At 43.1% G+C, this 19,813-nt stretch overlaps 1 protein-coding gene across 1 annotated transcript in view; it reads right to left on the bottom strand.

Moving 5' to 3' along the window:
- Positions 1-556: 556 nt before the first annotated feature.
- The window catches only part of LIMD1 (LIM domain containing 1), a 33,008-nt gene continuing 13,751 nt past the window's right edge, over positions 557-19,813 (bottom strand). Inside the window, exons 3-8 of the mRNA XM_079301315.1 lie at positions 11,470-11,537; positions 10,105-10,167; positions 8,636-8,766; positions 7,465-7,516; positions 6,707-6,775; positions 557-5,741 (exon numbers count right to left, since the gene is read on the bottom strand). Of these exons, the coding sequence (XP_079157441.1) occupies positions 5,604-5,741; positions 6,707-6,775; positions 7,465-7,516; positions 8,636-8,766; positions 10,105-10,167; positions 11,470-11,537 (521 nt within the window). The 3' untranslated portion in view covers positions 557-5,603. The remainder of the gene's footprint in view (positions 5,742-6,706; positions 6,776-7,464; positions 7,517-8,635; positions 8,767-10,104; positions 10,168-11,469; positions 11,538-19,813) is intronic.

Below are 19,813 nucleotides of genomic sequence, written 5' to 3'. Positions count from 1 at the left end.
GGCCAGGTGCCCACCGGATTCAGCTCTCTGGTTGCCATGCCCCCGGTTTGGACAAGTTCTTACCCCAAGGAGGGGGAACTATAATTAGTTATTCCTTTTATTTGCTTCATTTTAGCTGATAGCTCCAAGCTGCTGTGGTGCTGCTTAGCCAACATCTAGTCTTCGGGTGTGAGGCATCTAGTAGCTAACACCATGCGGCTGCCTGACTCCTCGAGCCATAGGAACACTAGCCAAAACCCTCTAAGGAAACCATCGTCCCCAGTGCTGCAAAGGAGACTCCCATGCTGGGGTCAGAGCCTGCTCCCACATGTGGCAAATCCCTCCCCAGCTCCTCAGCCTGGGATCTGGGCCTCCCCAGAAGGATGCTAGAGCAGGACAGCCTCTGATGGAGCTGCAGCAAATACCAGCTGCCTGCAAAGGACTGGAAATTCCCAGTGAACTCCGCTGAGGTGGGGTACAGGAGTAAGGAAGAGGTTGGGAAACCATTATTTCACAGCATAACTCCCCCTCCCCTGTGACAATCGTTGTAAGTCGAGAAAAAACTTGAATCTGAGCATTGCTTAAGATACTGTCTTTATTCACTGAAATCACAACCGGCCAGTGGCTTCGTTCTGCTACTGGTCTTTATTCTTTATAAATACTTAACAGCACAGAAGAAAAGAGGGCTGTGTTCACAGGAGGCTAAGGTTAGTTACACCAGCACAAATCCTAAAATACTCTCTCCTGGAGCTAAGCTTTGAAGAAAACATAAAATAACTAGTACCATTCAATATTGTTAGCCAGGCTCTGGATCTGCTTTCCAGATCCAGAAAACCAAAGCCTAGGTGTGTGTGTGCCTGAGTCCCTGCCTGGCCATGCTCTGCAGACCTGCTGCTTGGAGAGGAAGGTTGGTGCCGGCAGAACTGCAGCCCTCATCCCTCCACCAGGGCTGCAGGGCATTCCTGCCTTTACAGGACTCTTTGCCATGTATTTGCACGTGGGGACAGTTTCTTCCTGTCTCCTGTCATGTCTGAGTGTGTTGCAGATGCATATTGCCTCATCAACTTCTGGCTGCCCAGGAATAAAGCAGGGTAAGGATTTTACTGCTCAGGAAAGCTTTGCTTCTCCTTAGGAAAAGGGTGGGTGAGCAGTTCCAAGCTCTCTCTGGGCTTGTTACAGGAAGGTTCAGTCAGGTTCAGTAAGTACAGCCAGGGCTACTGCAGCCAGTGAGCAGCAGGATGCAGAAATGGAAAAAAAAAAATGAACGCAGAAATGCTTTGCGATGATGAGAGATGCAAACATCTTCCCAGCTTCTCCCAGTGGCACAGGCACTCACAGAATGGGGGAAAGGGATGTGTGTATCTGGTCATAGCCCTTCCCTGCCCGCAGGTACTGACTCCAGGGATACTTCCCAGTGATGAAACCTGGGTCAACTTATTACATTCATGCACAGAAAGTTGCTTAAAAGGCATATCTACAAGCACTTGGCATGGGCACAGAGGTGTGAAAGGCAGGTCCTTGGGCACATCCATGGGCACAGACACAACTGTACACACCACCCCAAAAGTGAGCACATAGCAAGACATCGAGGCCCACATTGGATTTTTTTTCCCAAAAAAAAAGATAATCCTTTCTTTGGAATGGCTAGCCAGACCCATGCCAGCTCTTGGAAGCCCAGATTTCCTCTTTCAAGGCTGCCACATCACACCTGATTGCTGATGAAACTCCATAATTTCCAGACTAAGTAGCTATTCACTTTGCAGTAAAAAGGTCTATATAAAAAAAAAAAAAATTTAAATTTTGAAAGACTGGGAAAACGTTTTAAAAGTCCCCAAATGAAATTCAGAAACTGAAGAGCAACAGATCTTTTCAAATGTTCCTTACCAGAATGTTGGAAACTGCTGTTTCCTGTGTTTTAACATCAGTTTTCCAAATTTCTTTGATCCCAGGTGCTTCTTAGACTTTAAATTACACAAAAGTGTCTGCTGCTTCTGCAGCTGGGGCTTTCCCCCTGCTCTTACACAAAATTCTCTATTTAAAGGAGTTTCTGTATTCTAAGCAATGGAAACTTAACAGCATTATTTGAACGAATAAATCTTTTAAGCTCTGATTCCTAGCAGACTTCAGGGAATTCACTTGAGTAACTATCTGCATGTGAGGTACTCTTTAACAGCACAATGGGACTTCCAAGGGTCCTTTACTTTAAAACCAGTCAGAAGAACTTGCTGGGGGAGGAATCAAGACTAACTTTTCATAGCTTCTTAATAAATTAAAAGGCAACAAAGTTCATGTGAACAGCAAAACCCAATGTGTATAAGGCAGGACAGAGGTGGGATTTAACCTGTTTTTAATATTCTTCTGCAGAGGACACAAAGCCTCACACTTCCAGCTCCAAAGCTATTTTTCCCTTTGGGGAAGCTGCCTGAAGGCAGGCAGTGAGGGCTTGCAGCTCCACAGATGCCTGGTGGAGGGTCAGGAAGAGAAGGTTTGCCTGTGCAGGATGCCCTTGCCTGCCCCTGTGCCAGACCCACTGTGAGGCAGCTGCAGAGCTGGGGACAAGCTGGGGAAAATCGACAACAACTCTAACACTCACAGCCTGGGAGAAATAATACTGAGCTTAAATGGATTCAAATTCCTCCAGACAGAAGCAGTGCAAGTTAGCACCCACACAGGGGTGCAGGGCAGTGCAGTAGATACTTTAGCTTCAAAACCACAAGCTCACAGGCTCCTTTTTCAAGAGCTTCACACTGTCACTTCCAGCTCTTTGTAAATACAGGAAAGGTGAGTGTTAGCATTTAACAATTTATAGGGGACCTCAAAACTGGAAGTAGGGCAGCCTCCATTTCCCTAGTGCTGAGGGACACAGGATGGCTGACAGAAGTAACAAGAAGACACTGAGAGGGAGCAGAGGCCAAACTCCCTGGTGATGCAAAGCAGGGTCTTGCCACAAACTGCCCGCCTGAGGCTTTCCTTGAAGGAAAATTGTCCTCCCCATCTGCTCCTCTCCTGCTTATTTTGAGGTTGTGGGGAAGGCTGCAAGGGTGAGACAGAAGTTTAAACTGCAGTTTAAGAAGAAAGTATCAGTCCCACTAGTGTTTTCAGATCTTCACAAAATGAAGGCCAAAAATGTGTACAAGGACTTGATCTAAAAAATCAAGAGGTAGCAAAAGCATGAACTACATAGCAGCTGGTCTTTCTGTGACAGCAACAGATGACCAAGGCTGGTGTTTCCAGCTCACTTCAAAAAACCCAGGTTCAGCCCAGGGCACAGAACCACCTGCCCAGGACTATTTGAATTATTTACTAGGGATTGTGAGCTGCTGTTATTTTCCACCTCAGTCCCTTCAGACAGTCCTAAGATCACAGTCACACCTTGAACACCCCCTCCCTGCTCCAGCCTAGCTGTGCTGCAGGACACAAGCTGATGAGTTGCACTGGAGGGAGAGCACTATGGGACCTGCCCTGCTGTTGTTGCCCTTGATCCATTCTGCTTGGATGCAGCACTACTTTTATTTCGTGTCAGCTTTCATACCTTTCCCAACCAGCACTTGGTGGCTAAATTTAAGGCTCTAGGAGGGCTCACATATTTGGGGTCAATTTTACCTCCCCTAAAATCACAGGTAAAACTCTCAGAAAATGTATTTCACAGTGGCAAGGTGCCCTCCCTTGAGCTTCCAGTCACTCACTGAAGGGATGTATGTCTCCAGGAAAAATGGTGCCACAGAGCCAAGCTACACCAAAACTCTGGACGGCTTCCAGGCAGGACCAGCCTCCAGCCCTGAGCTGCCATCCCCATGCTGAAGAGCAGCGGAAAGGAAGCACTTGCAGCTGAATGGAGCAGAGGGCTGGATGCTCAGTTACTACCATGAAACTCCATGCCAAGCCCACCAAGCTCCTGAGGCTGGGGCAGTTTCACATTTCAGCCATGGCAAGATGATTTATTAGCACAGGCAACTTGCTGCTACCTGACACTTGTGCTGCTCCGGATTGGTACACGTTGCTGTCTGACTACATCAAGTGAAGTTCAAGCTACATCCTTGCTATTAGAAAAGAGGTTTGGTTGAACTGTAATGGGTTTTCAGCATGGGCACATTTTGGGAGTCCCAGTGCTATGGCTCAGCTAATTTATTGTTGTTTCCATACTGAAAAGATCTTCAAGAATGTCATCCCAACCCAGCATAGATACATGAGGATTTAACTAATATTCCACACAAAGAAAGAGTAGTTAAGATCCTCAATTGCATCTGAGGCTTTAAATTAAGAAGATTTTGTTAAACAAAAGTACCAGTACATGACAGGCTGTGCAGCTTTTCTAGGTACATTACATGCACTGCAGGCACACCTATCATATATGTAACACATATGAAGGGAACAGGTTTCTTTGACTATAAAGTTGGGGGTGTGGTGGGAGGGGCATGGTTAAGAAAATAAACAATTTGCCTTCCTGCTTTCTCAGCAGAAAGGAGAGTAAGGGCCAAACTCTCTAACTCATTGCTCAGATAAGCTGTTATTATTCATAGGAGCAAATCTGTTTGTGCCAATATGCTCATCTGAGTAAGAGTTGTGGAGCTGGGCTCTAAATCCCTGTGTAACAAAGCCCTCATAACAATCTCAAGTTGGCTCTCCGAGCTCTGAATAAGCACCACTATGAAATGGCTTTGTGCTGGGTAAACACCATGAAAAGGAATAGCCAAGCTGAGGGCTGAGCTTTGAGGACAAACTGGAAAACTCAGGCAGCTGTCTGTGTGTGGAGAGCTTTTTTCAAAAGTGAGCTCTGCAAGCAAGAACGAGGGTGGATTTCCCTCATGTCCACACTTTCAGCATCTCGACCTTTCCTTTCCAAATATGATCCACTGTTCAGACTCTGACACAGAAGACTGGCCCCTATGTGTCAGGCTGACACACAAGCCTGGGCCCCAAGTCCTTACATTAGCTTAGCCTAGCTTGTTCCAGTTTTTTGTTCTGTTTGAAATGGGATGTTTGCCTCCAACTGCCAGACAGCATTGCCTGGTTTGTGCTTGGAGAGTTGGTGCTTTTTCAGTCAGACATGATACTGGAGTTCAGGGCATTAAACCAAAAGGTCTGAGTGTGCCATTTTGCACAGACTCTTCTTTTCCTAAAGAATTGATAAAAAGTATGAGAGTCTAAACAGCTGGTACTAATAGGTGGGTGTTGTCCAGGGAACCTGATGAAATGTGCTTTCAGGAAACAGTAGACTGATGGAATGTCCCCGGCAGGCAGGCAGGCAGGCAGGCAAGCCAGCCTCTGCCTTTTTAATTGTGCATGGCACGGTCTGAGTTCATAGCCACAAGAGCAAATTGTGCTTTCACTGAAGAATCTTCCAAAATAAGCCCAGAGGAATCTCCAGGAGGCAGAAAAAGGCACGTTAAAGTAAATGGATGAGTTTAGGTAACATGCCATGTTTTTGGTCAAGTAGACATAGTTTGATGCAGCTGAAACCCACAAACACACAAACTTGGTGAATCCAGCAAAAATCTCTCATATCCCTTGACAGGAATATTGCTGACTGGCAAAAAACATGCACAGGAAATCAGCTGAAAGTGGGGAGAGGGAAATGATGCAACAAGTCTTCTGTCCTGGCTTTCCAATGCTGGCCTCGCTGACTAATAGTGGTGCTGGTAGGCAGCTGCTGGGGTTGTGCCATTCTCTATGTGTTTCAGGTGACAGGAGTGACAAAGCAAATGTTCATCCAGTGGGTAACAGCGATGTCCGTCTTCATCGTTCAGTTCCATCCCACAGTCCTGCAAAGAGAGGCCATGCAAATTGTTAGAGCTTGTGTTCATCTTCCAGGGTGAGCTGGGGTCTGGCTTCCCTGAAAAGTGATTTTGTGACAGGGACAGATGACACTCAGCCAACAGCTCCTTCCTAATAGGTCCAGCATGTACCACAAGAAGAAAAACATCTGATATAGGCATTTTGATGGGCAGCCTTGTACAAATTTGTTTAAAGCAGTTTTATTGAATAAGCTTTATCTCATGGTAAGGTGCAACCCTCTGTATTTTAAACATGCTCGTGTCTCCTTACAGTGTGAGATAAGAGATGCCTCTTCACATTACAGTTGTACTGATGTGAAATCAGCTTGTGGAGTCAGGGCCTCTTTTCACTGTATTACAAGCACAGTGACAAAAGACAACTATTTATTTTAATTCTCAATGCAGAAGTATGGTGGCTTTCTGAGAAGCCCTGTGCAGAGACTAAATGGTTTTTAAGAGCTGGCATCTCCTGGATTTTTTTTTCTTGTGTAGCCATATCCTTTCTTCAGCCCCAAAGACACATTCATTTCCCATGAGAGTGAAGGTAACTTAAACCCGACAGGATCAGTCACCACCAAAGCATTTTTCAACAATCTGACTTGGAAATCAGATACACTAATGTGATCTGGAGCTTGAGGCTTCTGAAAGGAAGCAATAGACCCTACTAAGTCACCATGCTTCCTGCATTAATGAATAAACTGCCAAATTTGAAAAGCAATAATTAACTTGTTGCCTGTAACTTTATGAAGAACAAATGAAATTATAACTGAAACACACTGCTGCTAAAACTTTTGTCCTCAGTCTGGAAGTTTCTCAGTCGACAGAAAAGGTCTCACTCTGCAAAGTTTGAATTGCTCAGCTACTGCCATTGTAAGGCAAGAGATTTATTTCAATCTTAAAATAATAGCAGTTATGACTATTACACCCACTCCCTGAGAAAGCTGCTGACCTACCTCGCAGTGATAACATTCCACATGGTAATCCTTGTCCATGGACACAACCCGAATGGTCTCATCAGACCCCTGTGAGCATTTGAGCAAAGCAGAAATTACAAAGGATTACAGCAGGATCAGACACATGCACTCTGTAGATTGCTTCCTGCAACAAAATGAATGTTGAGGAAATACATTTGGGCAGCTGGTTGTAGACCACAAATAAATCCTGCCACTTGCAGTTATTTTTACAGTAAAGCTTCATCATTGACTGACTGCAGATATCCTCAAAAATGTGACACCAGAAACGTAAAAATGTTCCCTGTTTAACAGTAATATCTATCAGAAATCACAAATTAATGACTTGGTAATTTCAATAGATTACATTTTTCAGCATTTTTAATTAGTTTTGCCCAAGATTCATCTCCTCCAAGTATTAAAATGAGTTGGTCTCAAGTGGTCACACAGAGGACATTCATGACTACCACCAGCATCTATTGACATAATGGAAAATTCTCCTGAACATAAAACTAGCAGCAGCATAATCCTGCAGGAGATGAAAAAAGCAGCCTGGCCAAGGAAGAATAAGCTTCATCATTGAACAAAAGAAGTCACATCTCAAGAATAGAGCATGAGCTTAGACCAAATGGTTTCACTCCAGAGGAAGCGACCATCTCTCCCCATCCACAATCACATTTGTCTTGACACATGGTCAAGCCTGAAAGAGAGTAAGGCCTGACACTCCTCTGCTGAGGGAATATGGAATAAAAGGCTCTCACCTCAGAGGGCAGAATGGGAAGTCCACATGCTGCACATTTTGGAGCTAAAACTCTGGAAGAGCAATGAGAAATTGAAGGCAAGTTATGGATCAACATAAAGAGAGAGGTCTGTATGTTCTCAGTGATAACATGAAAAGCTGCAGCTGTAAATCACTTATCCATAGGAAAGCTTTGCCTCCTGAGATCATAAATTAATTTTCACATTTGTTTTAAGTAATGCTTGGCACATGTTGCTCTATCAGGCAAAAAGAGACCTCATATTTTAGACTTAGTGCCAGAAAAAATACAAAATTCCCCTATAAAATTATTGGCTGCTACTGAGAGATTTGGAAAAGAAAATGAGGAGGAACTGAGCAGGACTTCCACCAGAAAAATACATTAAAAGAAGTGGCAGCCTCTGGGAAGAAAAATTTTGAGAAAATATCACATAACTGCACAGTTTCTTAAGGCCTTATAACACAATAATTAATTAAATTAAATTGCAAGGCAATATTAATTATTTCAGAATAACGCTGGCATTTAAGGGCACTAATCTTAGCAACAGGTTTGTAACAACTTTAGTCTTGGCACAACACAGAAGAGTTCCAAGGGCTGCCTGTGCAACACTTAATACTCTCTCGGCTCAGAAAATGGAGCAAGGACCAAAGTAAGCCAAAAGGACATATTAAATGTGTGCAGCTCTAATACCATAACTACCAGCCAAGAGCACAGCCGTTTTATTTTACAGTCTAAATAAGAAGTGATTTTTAAAGTGGATTTTTCAGTTGTTTAATTTAGAACTGGGTAAAAGTTGTGCTTTGCAGGTTCAGTGGCAATTCTTTAAAAGTCAAATTCAGCCCTTCAACTACTCAAAAATGAAATCACATTGATTTCCACAGGCATTCACAGGCTTTCCTTAAAGCAGACTAATTTTGTACATCACTGAACACTTCAGAAGCACTATTTCTCACTCTCTCTGCTTTACAGAAGGGGCCCAGAGGTTATTTGACTTCATCAGTTACACAGCAGTCAACAGCTGGGTAAGAGGAGAGAGGAGGAATTTCTAGGGACTAGCCCCATCCTCAAACTTCTAACCCAGTCCCTATTTTACTAATCTGCACTCCTAACTAGCTGAAAAGATAAATTAGGGGCTTGCAGCTTGGAACATCTCTGCTGGTTTTCTTGCCCTTACTTGTGGTAATCTCTGACACAGTAGATTTTGTTTTCAGAGTCTACAGTGAATGGCACACCGTCCAGACACTCGTTGCAGATGACGCATCGGAAGCAGCCCGGATGATATGATTTCCCTAGAGCCTGCAGGATCTGCAACAGAGCAAGAGAAAGGAAAAATGCACATGAAGAGCCAATAAAGGTTAAAACAGTAAACACACAGCTTTACACCAGATAATGCTGCATATTCATCAGTAGGGCTGCATCTTTTTTCCCCTGTCTCATCTGAAAAATCAGTTAATAAGGATGGAAAGGGTAGCTGGAATCAATATATAGCATCTGACTCTAGAGGTATTAATTATTAGCATGGATAAGAAAATAATCTAGAGACTCAGTTAAGGTATTTAGCATGACAAAGGATAGAAGTGACAGAATTTAAAGGAAAGAAAATAATTTCTGAAGTCAACAAGTAGAAAATACTTAGCAAGATCACAGGGCAAGATGTACCAGCCAAACAAAGGAAATACACTTTTATATTCTCCATGAGAAGTTGAAACTAGCAGTATTGCTAAGTTTTCATAATTCCTTAGATATTGAAGGGCTTTGTACTCGCTCGTCTGGCTTTCTAATTAGCACAGAGTATGGAAACTGTTGAACTCAACAGCTGCAATTCACTACCTGGAATACCATGGTCCATCAGTAGAAGGATCAGACTTCTGAGTAGGAAACAGCTTCCAATTGTAATGCTTTCCAGTGCAAGCAAGTAAACAAAGATAATTAATGATAAGCATTAGAAAATGTTGGGAGGCATGCTGTGAACCAGAAATCCCTAATTTCTTTGCTTCAGCTGTAGTCTTACACCACCAGCTATACTGGTCTCCCTCTGAACTTCCTAAAACTGGATGCTGACCCCCTGAGCATCCCCCAGCCCCATGCACATCTGCAATGGATAGTACCTGCTGTAGGCTAGTGCTGCTTCACAGATCTGAACTGAGGTCTGGTTCACACACTCTGGGTCAAACCTGCTCCCCAGAGTACCAGTACCCACAAAAAACAACAAGGAAGTGACTTAATCCAGAAGACACATAGGAAGCCACAGCTTTACTGTAGGAAAGATGAGGCTGAGAGAGCTGCAGTGATGGCTCACAGCAAGGGAGCACTGCAGGGCCATGGCATTGCTGAGCAGGAAGCATCAACAGGATTACAAATGCACTGTCCAGAGAAGTCCAAAAAGGGATAAAAGGCCTGGAGGTTCTGCTTTTCAACACCCATTGAAAACAGACAGAGCAGTGTCTCTGCATCACGTACAGTGGGTGCCAGCCTCACTTCCTTAAAAAAATCAACAAAAAGCTCAGTGGATTTTCCTTCTTCCAGTCTCACACTAGGCAAACTACCAAATGATAACAGCATTGGATATGATTATATTTTGCTTTTAATGCATTATTCTAAAACGTAGTGGGAGCTTTTTCTCCTAAAACAATTATCACTTACCATGTCCATTATCAAATGACCACAAATGAAACACCTGTCAGCGGACTGCTGGAAACCAGAATACTGCAAGGACAAAAAAGAATTCATTTAAAATTTCACAAGGCCACTGAAGCATAAACAACAATGCACTTTGTTTGTACTTTGTGGAGTGTTACTTGCATATTTGTTATTGGTTCTTTTTCTGTGCTCCTTACACAGAAAAGTTAAACTTTCCAACGCTTTTTTTGTTATATAAAGGTGTTGACATATGATATTCTATCTGATACTCTATCTATACTTTTGACTTCCCAGTTTCAGAAAGATTACAAGTTCCTGTAACTTCCAAGTCCAAAATCTAAGTTTAATTTAAAGTATTAAAGAATACCATAAATGCACATGCAAATAAGGCAGATACTAATAAGATTTATTTACATGCTTATACATGCCACATGAATCTACAAGACAAGAACCTACTTGTGTTTATCACATATTTATGTCACAATATCTGTATATATAGGCCTGGAAAGCCAAATTTTTCTTTGGTTACATGGTTATAATTCTGTTGAAGCTCCTCTGAGGTCAGTGGTATTGTTCCAGTTCTCTGTCAGGATAGCAATCAAGTCTGGCCCAGAGCAACTGTTTTGCTGTTTTTGCTGAGATCTACTGGTAAGGAACTGTCTGTCATGTCCATGACATGCACCTTGGGCACAGCACATCATCTGTCTGAATGAAGGAAATTCAAACTTGTAAAATGAAATATTTTAGGTGCATTTAATCCTTTTATATTCATCATATGTAGAACATACTGAGGAGAACAAAGAAGATGAACTTTGACAGAAATCACTAGGATTCACCAATAAGTAAGCAAATACAACTTTTTCAAGTCTCAAGGAAGCTTTAATCTACCAGGTCTCAGGAGCAGAAGGGTGTATGGATTTTTATCTGCACCAGCCAAAGAGAGGACTGTGGAGTTGCTTCATGCTTAGGTACACTCACATAGAATGCATTGAGGGCAACAGAAAGATATCCATTAAGATAACCATTAGGTGAAAAAGAAATTCACCCATTCATTCTTCTGTAGCTGTTCATCTCACTCCTGCCTCCTCAGTATGGCTATGGAGACAATGCTTTGAGGGAGCCATCACAACAGGTTATGGCTTCAGCTAGAGGTCTGTGCCACAAAACCTCTCACTCAACTACCTCCAGCACCACATGTGGGCAGCCACCATGGCTGGGGCTGGGCCTGGGAAAATGCTGGAGCAGAATGGCCAGGCAGGATGCTGGACTGGAAGTGTGTGAAACACAGGCAAAGCTGACAGGTAGAAAGGCTGTGAGTCTGCTGGCAACATTGAGATGTCCCATTACAAGGGTCAACTGGGTGCTTACCAGGAAGTCTTCTTCACAAAATACCTTCCCATTGACAAAATAAAAGGCTTTTCCTCTCAGCTTTCGACCTAAACAAAAAACCAAAGAGATAAGGAAAAGATCAGCAGAAAGCAAGGAGAAAATATGATCAAAACCTGGCTGCTGAGAAGCAAACAACAATGAAAACATCCAAGGACAGATATCACACAGCTGGAAAAGAGCATCTAACCCCAGCATGGGTCTTCCCAGACTGCGACCTGCCAAATCCTCTTCTACTGGTGGTTACTGATGAATCTCAGTTGGTGGATCTCAACAAAAATCCCACCTTTGGATAGGAGGTAGTGGCTTTGCAAGCCTGGACCAATCCCCAGCAGATTACCACATGCTGTAACTCTGGGAAGAGTGAGGGAGGATACACTGGCTCATGCTGGAAAACACCCCAGGAAAGGAGCAAGGAGGAAAGAAGAAAGGGCAAACAGACAGTGACCCACACATGACTTAACTCTTCAAAATGTCACGACCTTGCTGTTCTGCAATGAGCAGCAGCTGCCAGACAAGACACTGTAATACCCAAGCACTCACTCTGCCCCAGCAGAGTGCAACCCCAGAGCACTCAACAGGCTTCTCTGCTACCTACCAGCCCATTTGTTACTGCAGCTGCCAACAAAAAGCTTTGAAACTATTAAAGAAAAAATTTTACTGCAGCTTTAGTGTTTATGCCTCTCATTCACCATCTGTTTTCAGTTCCATGTAATCATGGAATGTTTACTCACACTGCCATCACTCCTAAACGCCCTGTCTTCTCCCAAAACAAAAAAGGTTTTGTTTGTTTATAAAAAGCTGCTCCTACCTCTTTGCAGCCTAGTTTCTCTATTGAGCCCAGAGTTTGAAATGCAAGCCTGTTAGTGGAATGGTTCTGCACATGCCCCAAGCATGTGCAGGAGACAGTGCCCAGTGCAGGGGGAGCAGCACTGCCTGGGCACAGCTGGAGCAGGACCTGCTGCAGGCTGGTTTTGGATACCTGTCAGGCACTGCTGAAAGGAAATTGGGTCTGAGACACTGGGGCGTAGAAGCTTCCTGCTTGACATGCTGAATGTGGCCAGTATTATTTAAAAAGTGATTGTCAGCTGCTGGGTGTATAAATGTGAACAACAGATGAGACTGGTCTGGGGCTCACCTTATGTTATGCCCCTACTCAGCAGCCTTCAGCATTGAACCACGCTGGCTGCAAGGCTTTAGGGAAAGAAGGAAGCCAAATAAACCCACTTCAAGAAACAAGTGTTACAGTCTACTGCATACACCAGAGGGCACCCTCAGGCTGGGAAACAACTTCTGCTTGCTCATTTCTTCCTCTGCTGCTCTCAGCTTCCCCCTGCCCACTTCTCGGATGGACTGCTCCCAGTGTCTCTTCGAGGTGAGGAAGCACTTTCTCATCATACAATTGGAAAGGCAAGATGCAGGAAAAGCTCATTTCCCCAGGCTGCACTAGGAAATGTCCCAGTGGAGCACCTTGCGATATGGAGATGCTCTGGGGAAGCTCCAAAGTTTTGCCAGTGAATTGAGACAGACCAGCATTTCATCAGCAGCCTTTAGTGCCCTATCCAGGTCTCAAGCAGCAGGGCAGGCGGAAGACAGGACTGCTAGTTTGCATGTGAAGGAACTTCGTGGTTAAACTGTGGACATTGCCCAGCTCTGTGTTTACCAGCCCAGTGCAGGAGCCAAAAGCACATGGCCCTGTCATAGTCATCGTCCCCCCTTCTCTTCTAATCCCTGCTAGGGACAACCAAGTAACCTAAAGGTCAGAGATGATCCAGGGCACCAGCCCATCCTTGCACCAATGCAGACATTGGATAGGAAAAAAACCTGACAATCTTGAAAGCATCCCACTCTGATTTTTCTCATCTGCCCTGATGTTGCCAAGGTCGCTGAAACCGAAACAAGACCCAGAGTTCAAAATAGAAAGTGTCTAATCTGGGACATGTAATCTTTGTGGCTCATGACCTAGGGTGTGTATTGGCATGATAACCCACCTGTGTGTCTGCCTGTCCACAGGTAAGCCTGGCATGCTCTTTAGCAGCTCTAGAGTCACAGTTTCTGAGGAGGGACAGGAGAGGCATGGGAATACTTGAGATTTGCATCACCTTTGTCAAGGGTGGACCTAAGCAAGTTAATAACAAGCTTACTGCAGCAGAAAGTACTCTTGAAAATCTCCCACTGATTTAAATGCCACACTGGGATTTGGCCCTCCCAAAAATTAAAAACTAACAAAAACATTTAACTTTGGTTTTAAATTACATGGTAGCGAGGGCTCCAGCTCAGCACAGCGGGCCGGTGCCTAAGTGACTTTCCACCTGCATGCAATGTGTCTTCTTAAAGACGAGCTGACAGTGGTGAGGAAAAACACACACATTGGGCCATGCAACGAGAAACACTTCTTTAGATGAGGGCCTGGTGCATAAGCAGCAGATATTCCAACAGAAGAGATGAGGTTTGGATCATTGCCACAATATCATTCTTCCATGGTGACAAAAAAAGCATTTACCAGCGATTCCGCACCCAGTGTATTTTTAACATGGTGACATTAGCAGGTTAAGATTGATGGCAACAGATCTCCAGTGAAGGTTCCACAGTCATCATGCTATGTCTGGGCTTCTGCTGTAAGCTCATTCAGCAGAAGGATAAACCCTTTATAAAGGATTCATAATTTGGCCATTGGCATTAAAAAAGTCCCTGAAGAAGAGTTGCTGACACCAAGAGCACTTTTAATTACTTTTGTTAGGGAAGAGGTAAGCATTTTAACTATTTTTAGTTCTCCATGACTGTCTTTAAGCTCCTGGCAGAAATGTGAAAGGAAATTAGCAAAAGCCATGAGTAACCAGGTGCTTCTGCAACCACTGTGGGAGTGGTTCATGTAAACACAGCCCATTTCTTCCCTGCTGCTCTCAACTTCTCCCAGCGTCTCTTTGAGATGAGGAAGCACTTTCTCATAATACAATTGGGAAGGCAAGATGCAGGAAAAACTCACTTCCCCAGGCCGTGCTGGGACTGTCCTGGTGGAGCTTGGAAATGCATGTTCTTGCTGCAGCCACACCAGTAAAACAAACAGCACTGGGACTGCCCCACAGTGCAGAGCAGGGTGGCAGTGACATCAGTCCCTGCACTGAGCTCCCTGCCATGGGATAGTGCCTTAAACTAAAACAGTCCCTCTCAAAAGCAATACTTCTGACTGCGCCAGCACAGGCTGGCAGAGGTTTCACTTGCGCATGGAGATGCCGTTTTATTTTCACCAAAAGGAAAGATTGAGAAGTTAAATGGCATATAAGGAATCACATATTGATAACTGCCTACTTTCAATACATGTCATGACGAAATATTCTTTGACAAGCCCAGGAATATTTAATACATGGCTTACTGCTTTCAGGATCAATTGTTCTACTACATGTCTTATGCTGCTGGCTCCTGACTGTATTTCACTTTCACTTCACCGTGAATTTAACTAATCTCATATCTGAAAAGATTCAGACAATTAAAATTCTTTGGCATTTCAAACTTACTGTCTTCACTTGTTTTTGCAAGGTATGCTGTTCATCTCTCTGACAGGAAGTTTAAGACCTGAGCTTTTATGTACTGCTCATCCCTCACATGCCTGTCTAATCTGTTTAGCTGTGGATCTTCAGGATGACCTCGAGGTCATTTCAGCACCAATTTCAAAATATTTCAAGTTTAGTCACTAGTGCCTTTATGCTAAAATAAACATACTTTACTTTGCAGGTGATATTAGGCTCACCATCGCACTGTACTCCTAGGATACCAGTGCTTTTGTCCACTGTTTTCTCAAATTATGCCTCTCTCCTTTTGAAGACCATGCAGAGAGAGTTTAATCAGGGACTTGCAATGTCCTTGGCAGGGAGGATCCTGAGAGATGCATCATTTTGCTTGCTAAGGATTTGGGCTTAACTTTCTTTTTTGAAGTTGCTTTTCCATTATTTATTAAAAACAGTAGGATCACAAACCCATGTTCAAAGACAAGAGATAGCTCCTCAATGAAGACAATGAAACAGGGCCATGTTTTGATCCCAGAGTTCTACAGGAATACACAGCCAGGGTTGCTGCACCGCTGGAGAGGCAGCGTGTGGGCTTCACTTGTCACTTATCTAAGCACCACGGAACTCCCTATGGTATCTGCACAGCAGATAGGCAAAAAATCACTGCTGACTGGCAGCTTCTTCTGGGTCCCTTCCACACTGACAGCCCTGGGCCTCTGCCATTACAAAAATCAGCTTTTTCAAGTACCACAGCTGTAACATAAACTTGGATATGTGATTACTGATGGCACGTTAAATTCAGCCAGCACGTGTGTTTTGGGAACCCTCTGTGGACACTCTGCTGACAGGCAGTATGGTTTCCCACCATGTGCAGCAGACTAGGACAGACCTCAGACAGCTCTGTTTAATTTCTGCTATCTGTCCCATTTCTCTTGGTCACCGTTAAAGCTGGATGCAGCACTGAGGCTGACACAGAAGCGTCAGTATTTCCAATCTGCTCTAGAACTCAGCCTGCATGAAAGGGTCACTTCAATGACTGTACATCCTCCAAATCAGGTAATTGGCAGATATCCCAGGACAGACCAAAGTCTTGCTGAAACCAAGGGCAGGAGGAAAGGATATCTCTGAGAGGTAACTCCATTACCAGGTAAGATGTTCAGTCTCTCTCAACTACACTTAGCTGTATGGTAAGATTGCAAAACATACCCTCTTTGCTCTCACCATACATTTGAAGCAGTAGGAAAAAAACCAAACAAACCCAAGCAAAAAAACCCTCAAAACTCTCAGAAGATGATCAAATGCCTGAAAGCCAAAAACATGCAATACATGCATGTAAGAAAGGTCAGTAAGAAAGGTCAGCTGCCTCTCATCGCAACACAACCACAGGTGAGGGCAGAAATGGATCCCCGACAGAAACATAGCAAAAACATAGCACACCACACAACTGAGCAACATCTCTCTTTTGCAAACTGCAAGAATGCAAACTGCATTCTTCTTTTTAGGGAAAACCCCTAGAAGTCAAAATTCAGAGGTAAAACACAGTCATTTGGGGACAAAACAGTCCTTTTGATTCAGATAATCCCTGCTCAATAACTGGCTTTCATCCCAGTGCTCAGACATTCTGCATCATTCTGGAGACTGCTGCCCTGCTCCCCAAAATGCACCAAAACCAAGCGGCTATCAAGAGCTGGCCTCCCACCCTGTCACCCAGTGCCTCATTGAAACACAGAGCCTCAGAGGAGGAAGGAGGGGAGGCAATCTCTGTGACCTCAGTGAATGTAACTGTGTGTTGAAACTACATGAGAGAGTAATTTTAATATTTCTCTGGTTATGGAAAGGGCTCAGAAAATTACTCACAAGTATCATTCAAACATTGTAAGAGACCCACTAAAATCTTTACAGCACCAATTAATCCTATGCCTGTTCTTCACAGAAAACAGTACTTTGAAGATGACATTGCAAAATAGAAGGACTAGAAGGACTGGAAATTTATTCCACTAAAGATTTCAACCTTTTTTTCCCTCCTCACATTGTCCTGATGATTTCAGACTTTAAGCCAGCACTAAAACACATGCAATTGACCGAAACCACTATTACACTGATAAAACCCTGACTGCATCCATCCCCTTGAGAAGCTGAACATCTGCACCTTTCCATCAAGGATATCCACTGAGAACAGCTGATTCATGCCAAAGCCCCTTCAGCTCAGGCCTCGTATCACTACTGCCCTGAAATGTGGCCAGGAGAGAAACAAGTACTGTCATGTTACTGTAAAAGCTGCCCTGGCTTTTCTCATCTATAGCAAGCACTTCTTGTGACAAACAACAGGATTTTTCACCAGTGAGCTGAGACAGAAAACAAAAAGTCAGCAAGAATATAACAGCAATTTAGATTGAAACAGAAAAATGTACTGATGAATTGCCTGTCCCCTAAACTGTAAACCCAGGCGCACATGAATCTTTCCTGACATGATTTTTGCTAAAAAATTATATTGTTTACTATGCAGACTCTGGCATGATAATTTTACTGAAGGGATGCTGAGGATGGATTACTGGCAATGCTTTGCACTCTCCACTCTGAAGATTAGCACATTTCTCAAGCAAGTTGATTGGTGTGGTGGGTTTTTATCCAATTATAGGCACCAAGTTCTGCCTCCACTAGAAGAGATGGCAGTTTTTGCATCTGAAGATAACCATACACATATATGTGGCTGTGAGTACTGTTATTGCTATAAAAGAAGGGATGGGACTACGATGGTGCTAAGGACGATTAAATGTTTCAAAATATATCAGACTCAAGGCATGAGATTTAGAGAAGCAAGAATTCAGCCACAGCTCAAAAAGTAGTCAGGGGACACTTCATTATAAAGCAGTATACAATGTTTTAGTCCAATAGAAAGTTGCTACAAATTATATTTTGCTTTTCTGACCTATCACCTTCACTTAATTTTGCCGCACTGCATGCTTTTATCCAATGAGTTACTGTTGCACGTACACACATATGCTTCTATTGTAGCACCTAAACTCTTAGCTTACTCTATACAATTAGACTATTACACTATAAAACTCTTTACCATCTTGTCCAATACAGTTTCTTACTTACTTAGGGCATATTCCTACTTACAACTATAGAAACATAAGTCTATAATTTTTCTGTTTAATATCTGTGTACTTCTATTCTTACATTAATCCAACCTTTTTCCAAGGTTGCAAATCACACCCTTTATTATCTGTGGAAGTTTCTACCTTTCTGTTTCCCACACGTGGGGAAATTCACTTAGCAAGGCTGACTATCCTGCTGTCTGGGATTAAGTCACATGGGTAGAAAAAGATGACTTTCTGCTTTTGAAGCCATTTAACAGTGCAAATAAAAACCATGGCCTTCTTTTTCTAGGAGTTGCATACCAATACAGGGCAAGTTTATTCAACATAATTAGCCCAAGGACTGCATTGCTATAAGTAGCCATGCTTTATAATCACTGCAGCAAGACTAATTAGCCCAAGCAGAACATTATGCTTGCAGAAAACATTGCTTTGATAGCTTAGCTACCTAGTTCAGTAAATGATACCTCTAAACACAACTATGTAGTGAAATATTAAATATAAAATATATATACCCAGAGGGTGGCAAGAGGCAGCCAGCTTTCAAAGTCTGTTAACCTGGCAGCCTGTTAACCCCTACACTGACATCAACATTAATCTGAGCTTGCAAAAATAGAAAAGAAAAACAAAGTAATGCAGTGATGTTGATGTGTCAAAGACGGAATTCTGTAATCTAGCAAACATGCAAGGTTTCCAACACTTTGCAATAAGGAGTCAAAATCTGTTCCTCATTTTGGCCCTCCTTTTGTAGCTCAATATCAAACACTCCTTCAAATCACCTTGCAACCAGTTCTTTCTTTCTGACTTTCTTCCTCACCTACTGATTTCCTTCCCAGCCATCTCTAACATTTTCCTTGCACTATTTTAGCTTTCAGATTTCCTCTTGAGGACCAAGTGGCTCAAGTGCAAGACTCTTACACTCTAAACTACATTGCTAGCAGGGCAAAAAGGTCTGCTTTCCTGGGAACCTGTGTCATTTGGATATAAACCTGATAGAATCCACAAGAAAACACTAAAACTAACACTGCAAGTAAGAGTGATACAATCTAGTTAAAAGAATATAATTTATAAGTCTGTTCACTACATAAATGGTAAATACACAAGTGTCTTTTTTGTCCTGAATATATATACCTATAAAGTAGTGCTGTAATTTAAAATTGTTAACGTGTAACAAACCATTTGATAGCTACAACTTTTTGTCCAACAAGCTGCAAAAAAAAAAAACCCCAAACCCCAAGGCGGAAACAGACAACCTGAGATTGCAGGAAATAGCTCAAGGCCTTTGGAGGCAGGGCTTTTTTTTGTTTTTTTAACCTACTTTTGTGGTCCTCCTGTAAAGCAAATATCATTTATTACTAATCCTGCAGAAAAAGCCTGAAGTTTTTTTCTTCTCCCTCTCTGCAAAAGGCTGCCTTGTTTGTGCCTCTGTCCTGTAACAAACAAGAAGATAAATGAGACATTTATGCCAAAGCAATAATTCTAAATCTGTTGTTTTGACCTCTAAGCCAAATTTTCTGCATTGCATGCCATTGGCTCAGATAAGACAGTACATTTTTTCCCTGCCAACTGAACCCTGTGGTGTATACGCAGCCCTGTTGAACAAACTGCTCTATCATTTATCACTGAACATGTGTGTATTGGGAAACAGAGGGTGAAGGGAATTTGGCACTATCAGCTATCACACCCCCCCAAATAACCCCTTGCTTCTTAGACCCTCTT

The sequence above is a fragment of the Erithacus rubecula genome (assembly GCF_903797595.1).
Source record: "Erithacus rubecula genome assembly, chromosome: 3".
NCBI classification, from domain to species: Eukaryota; Metazoa; Chordata; class Aves; order Passeriformes; family Muscicapidae; genus Erithacus; species Erithacus rubecula.
The sequence above is the reverse complement of the archived record's forward strand: the minus strand, read 5'-3'. Positions and strand labels throughout refer to the sequence as shown.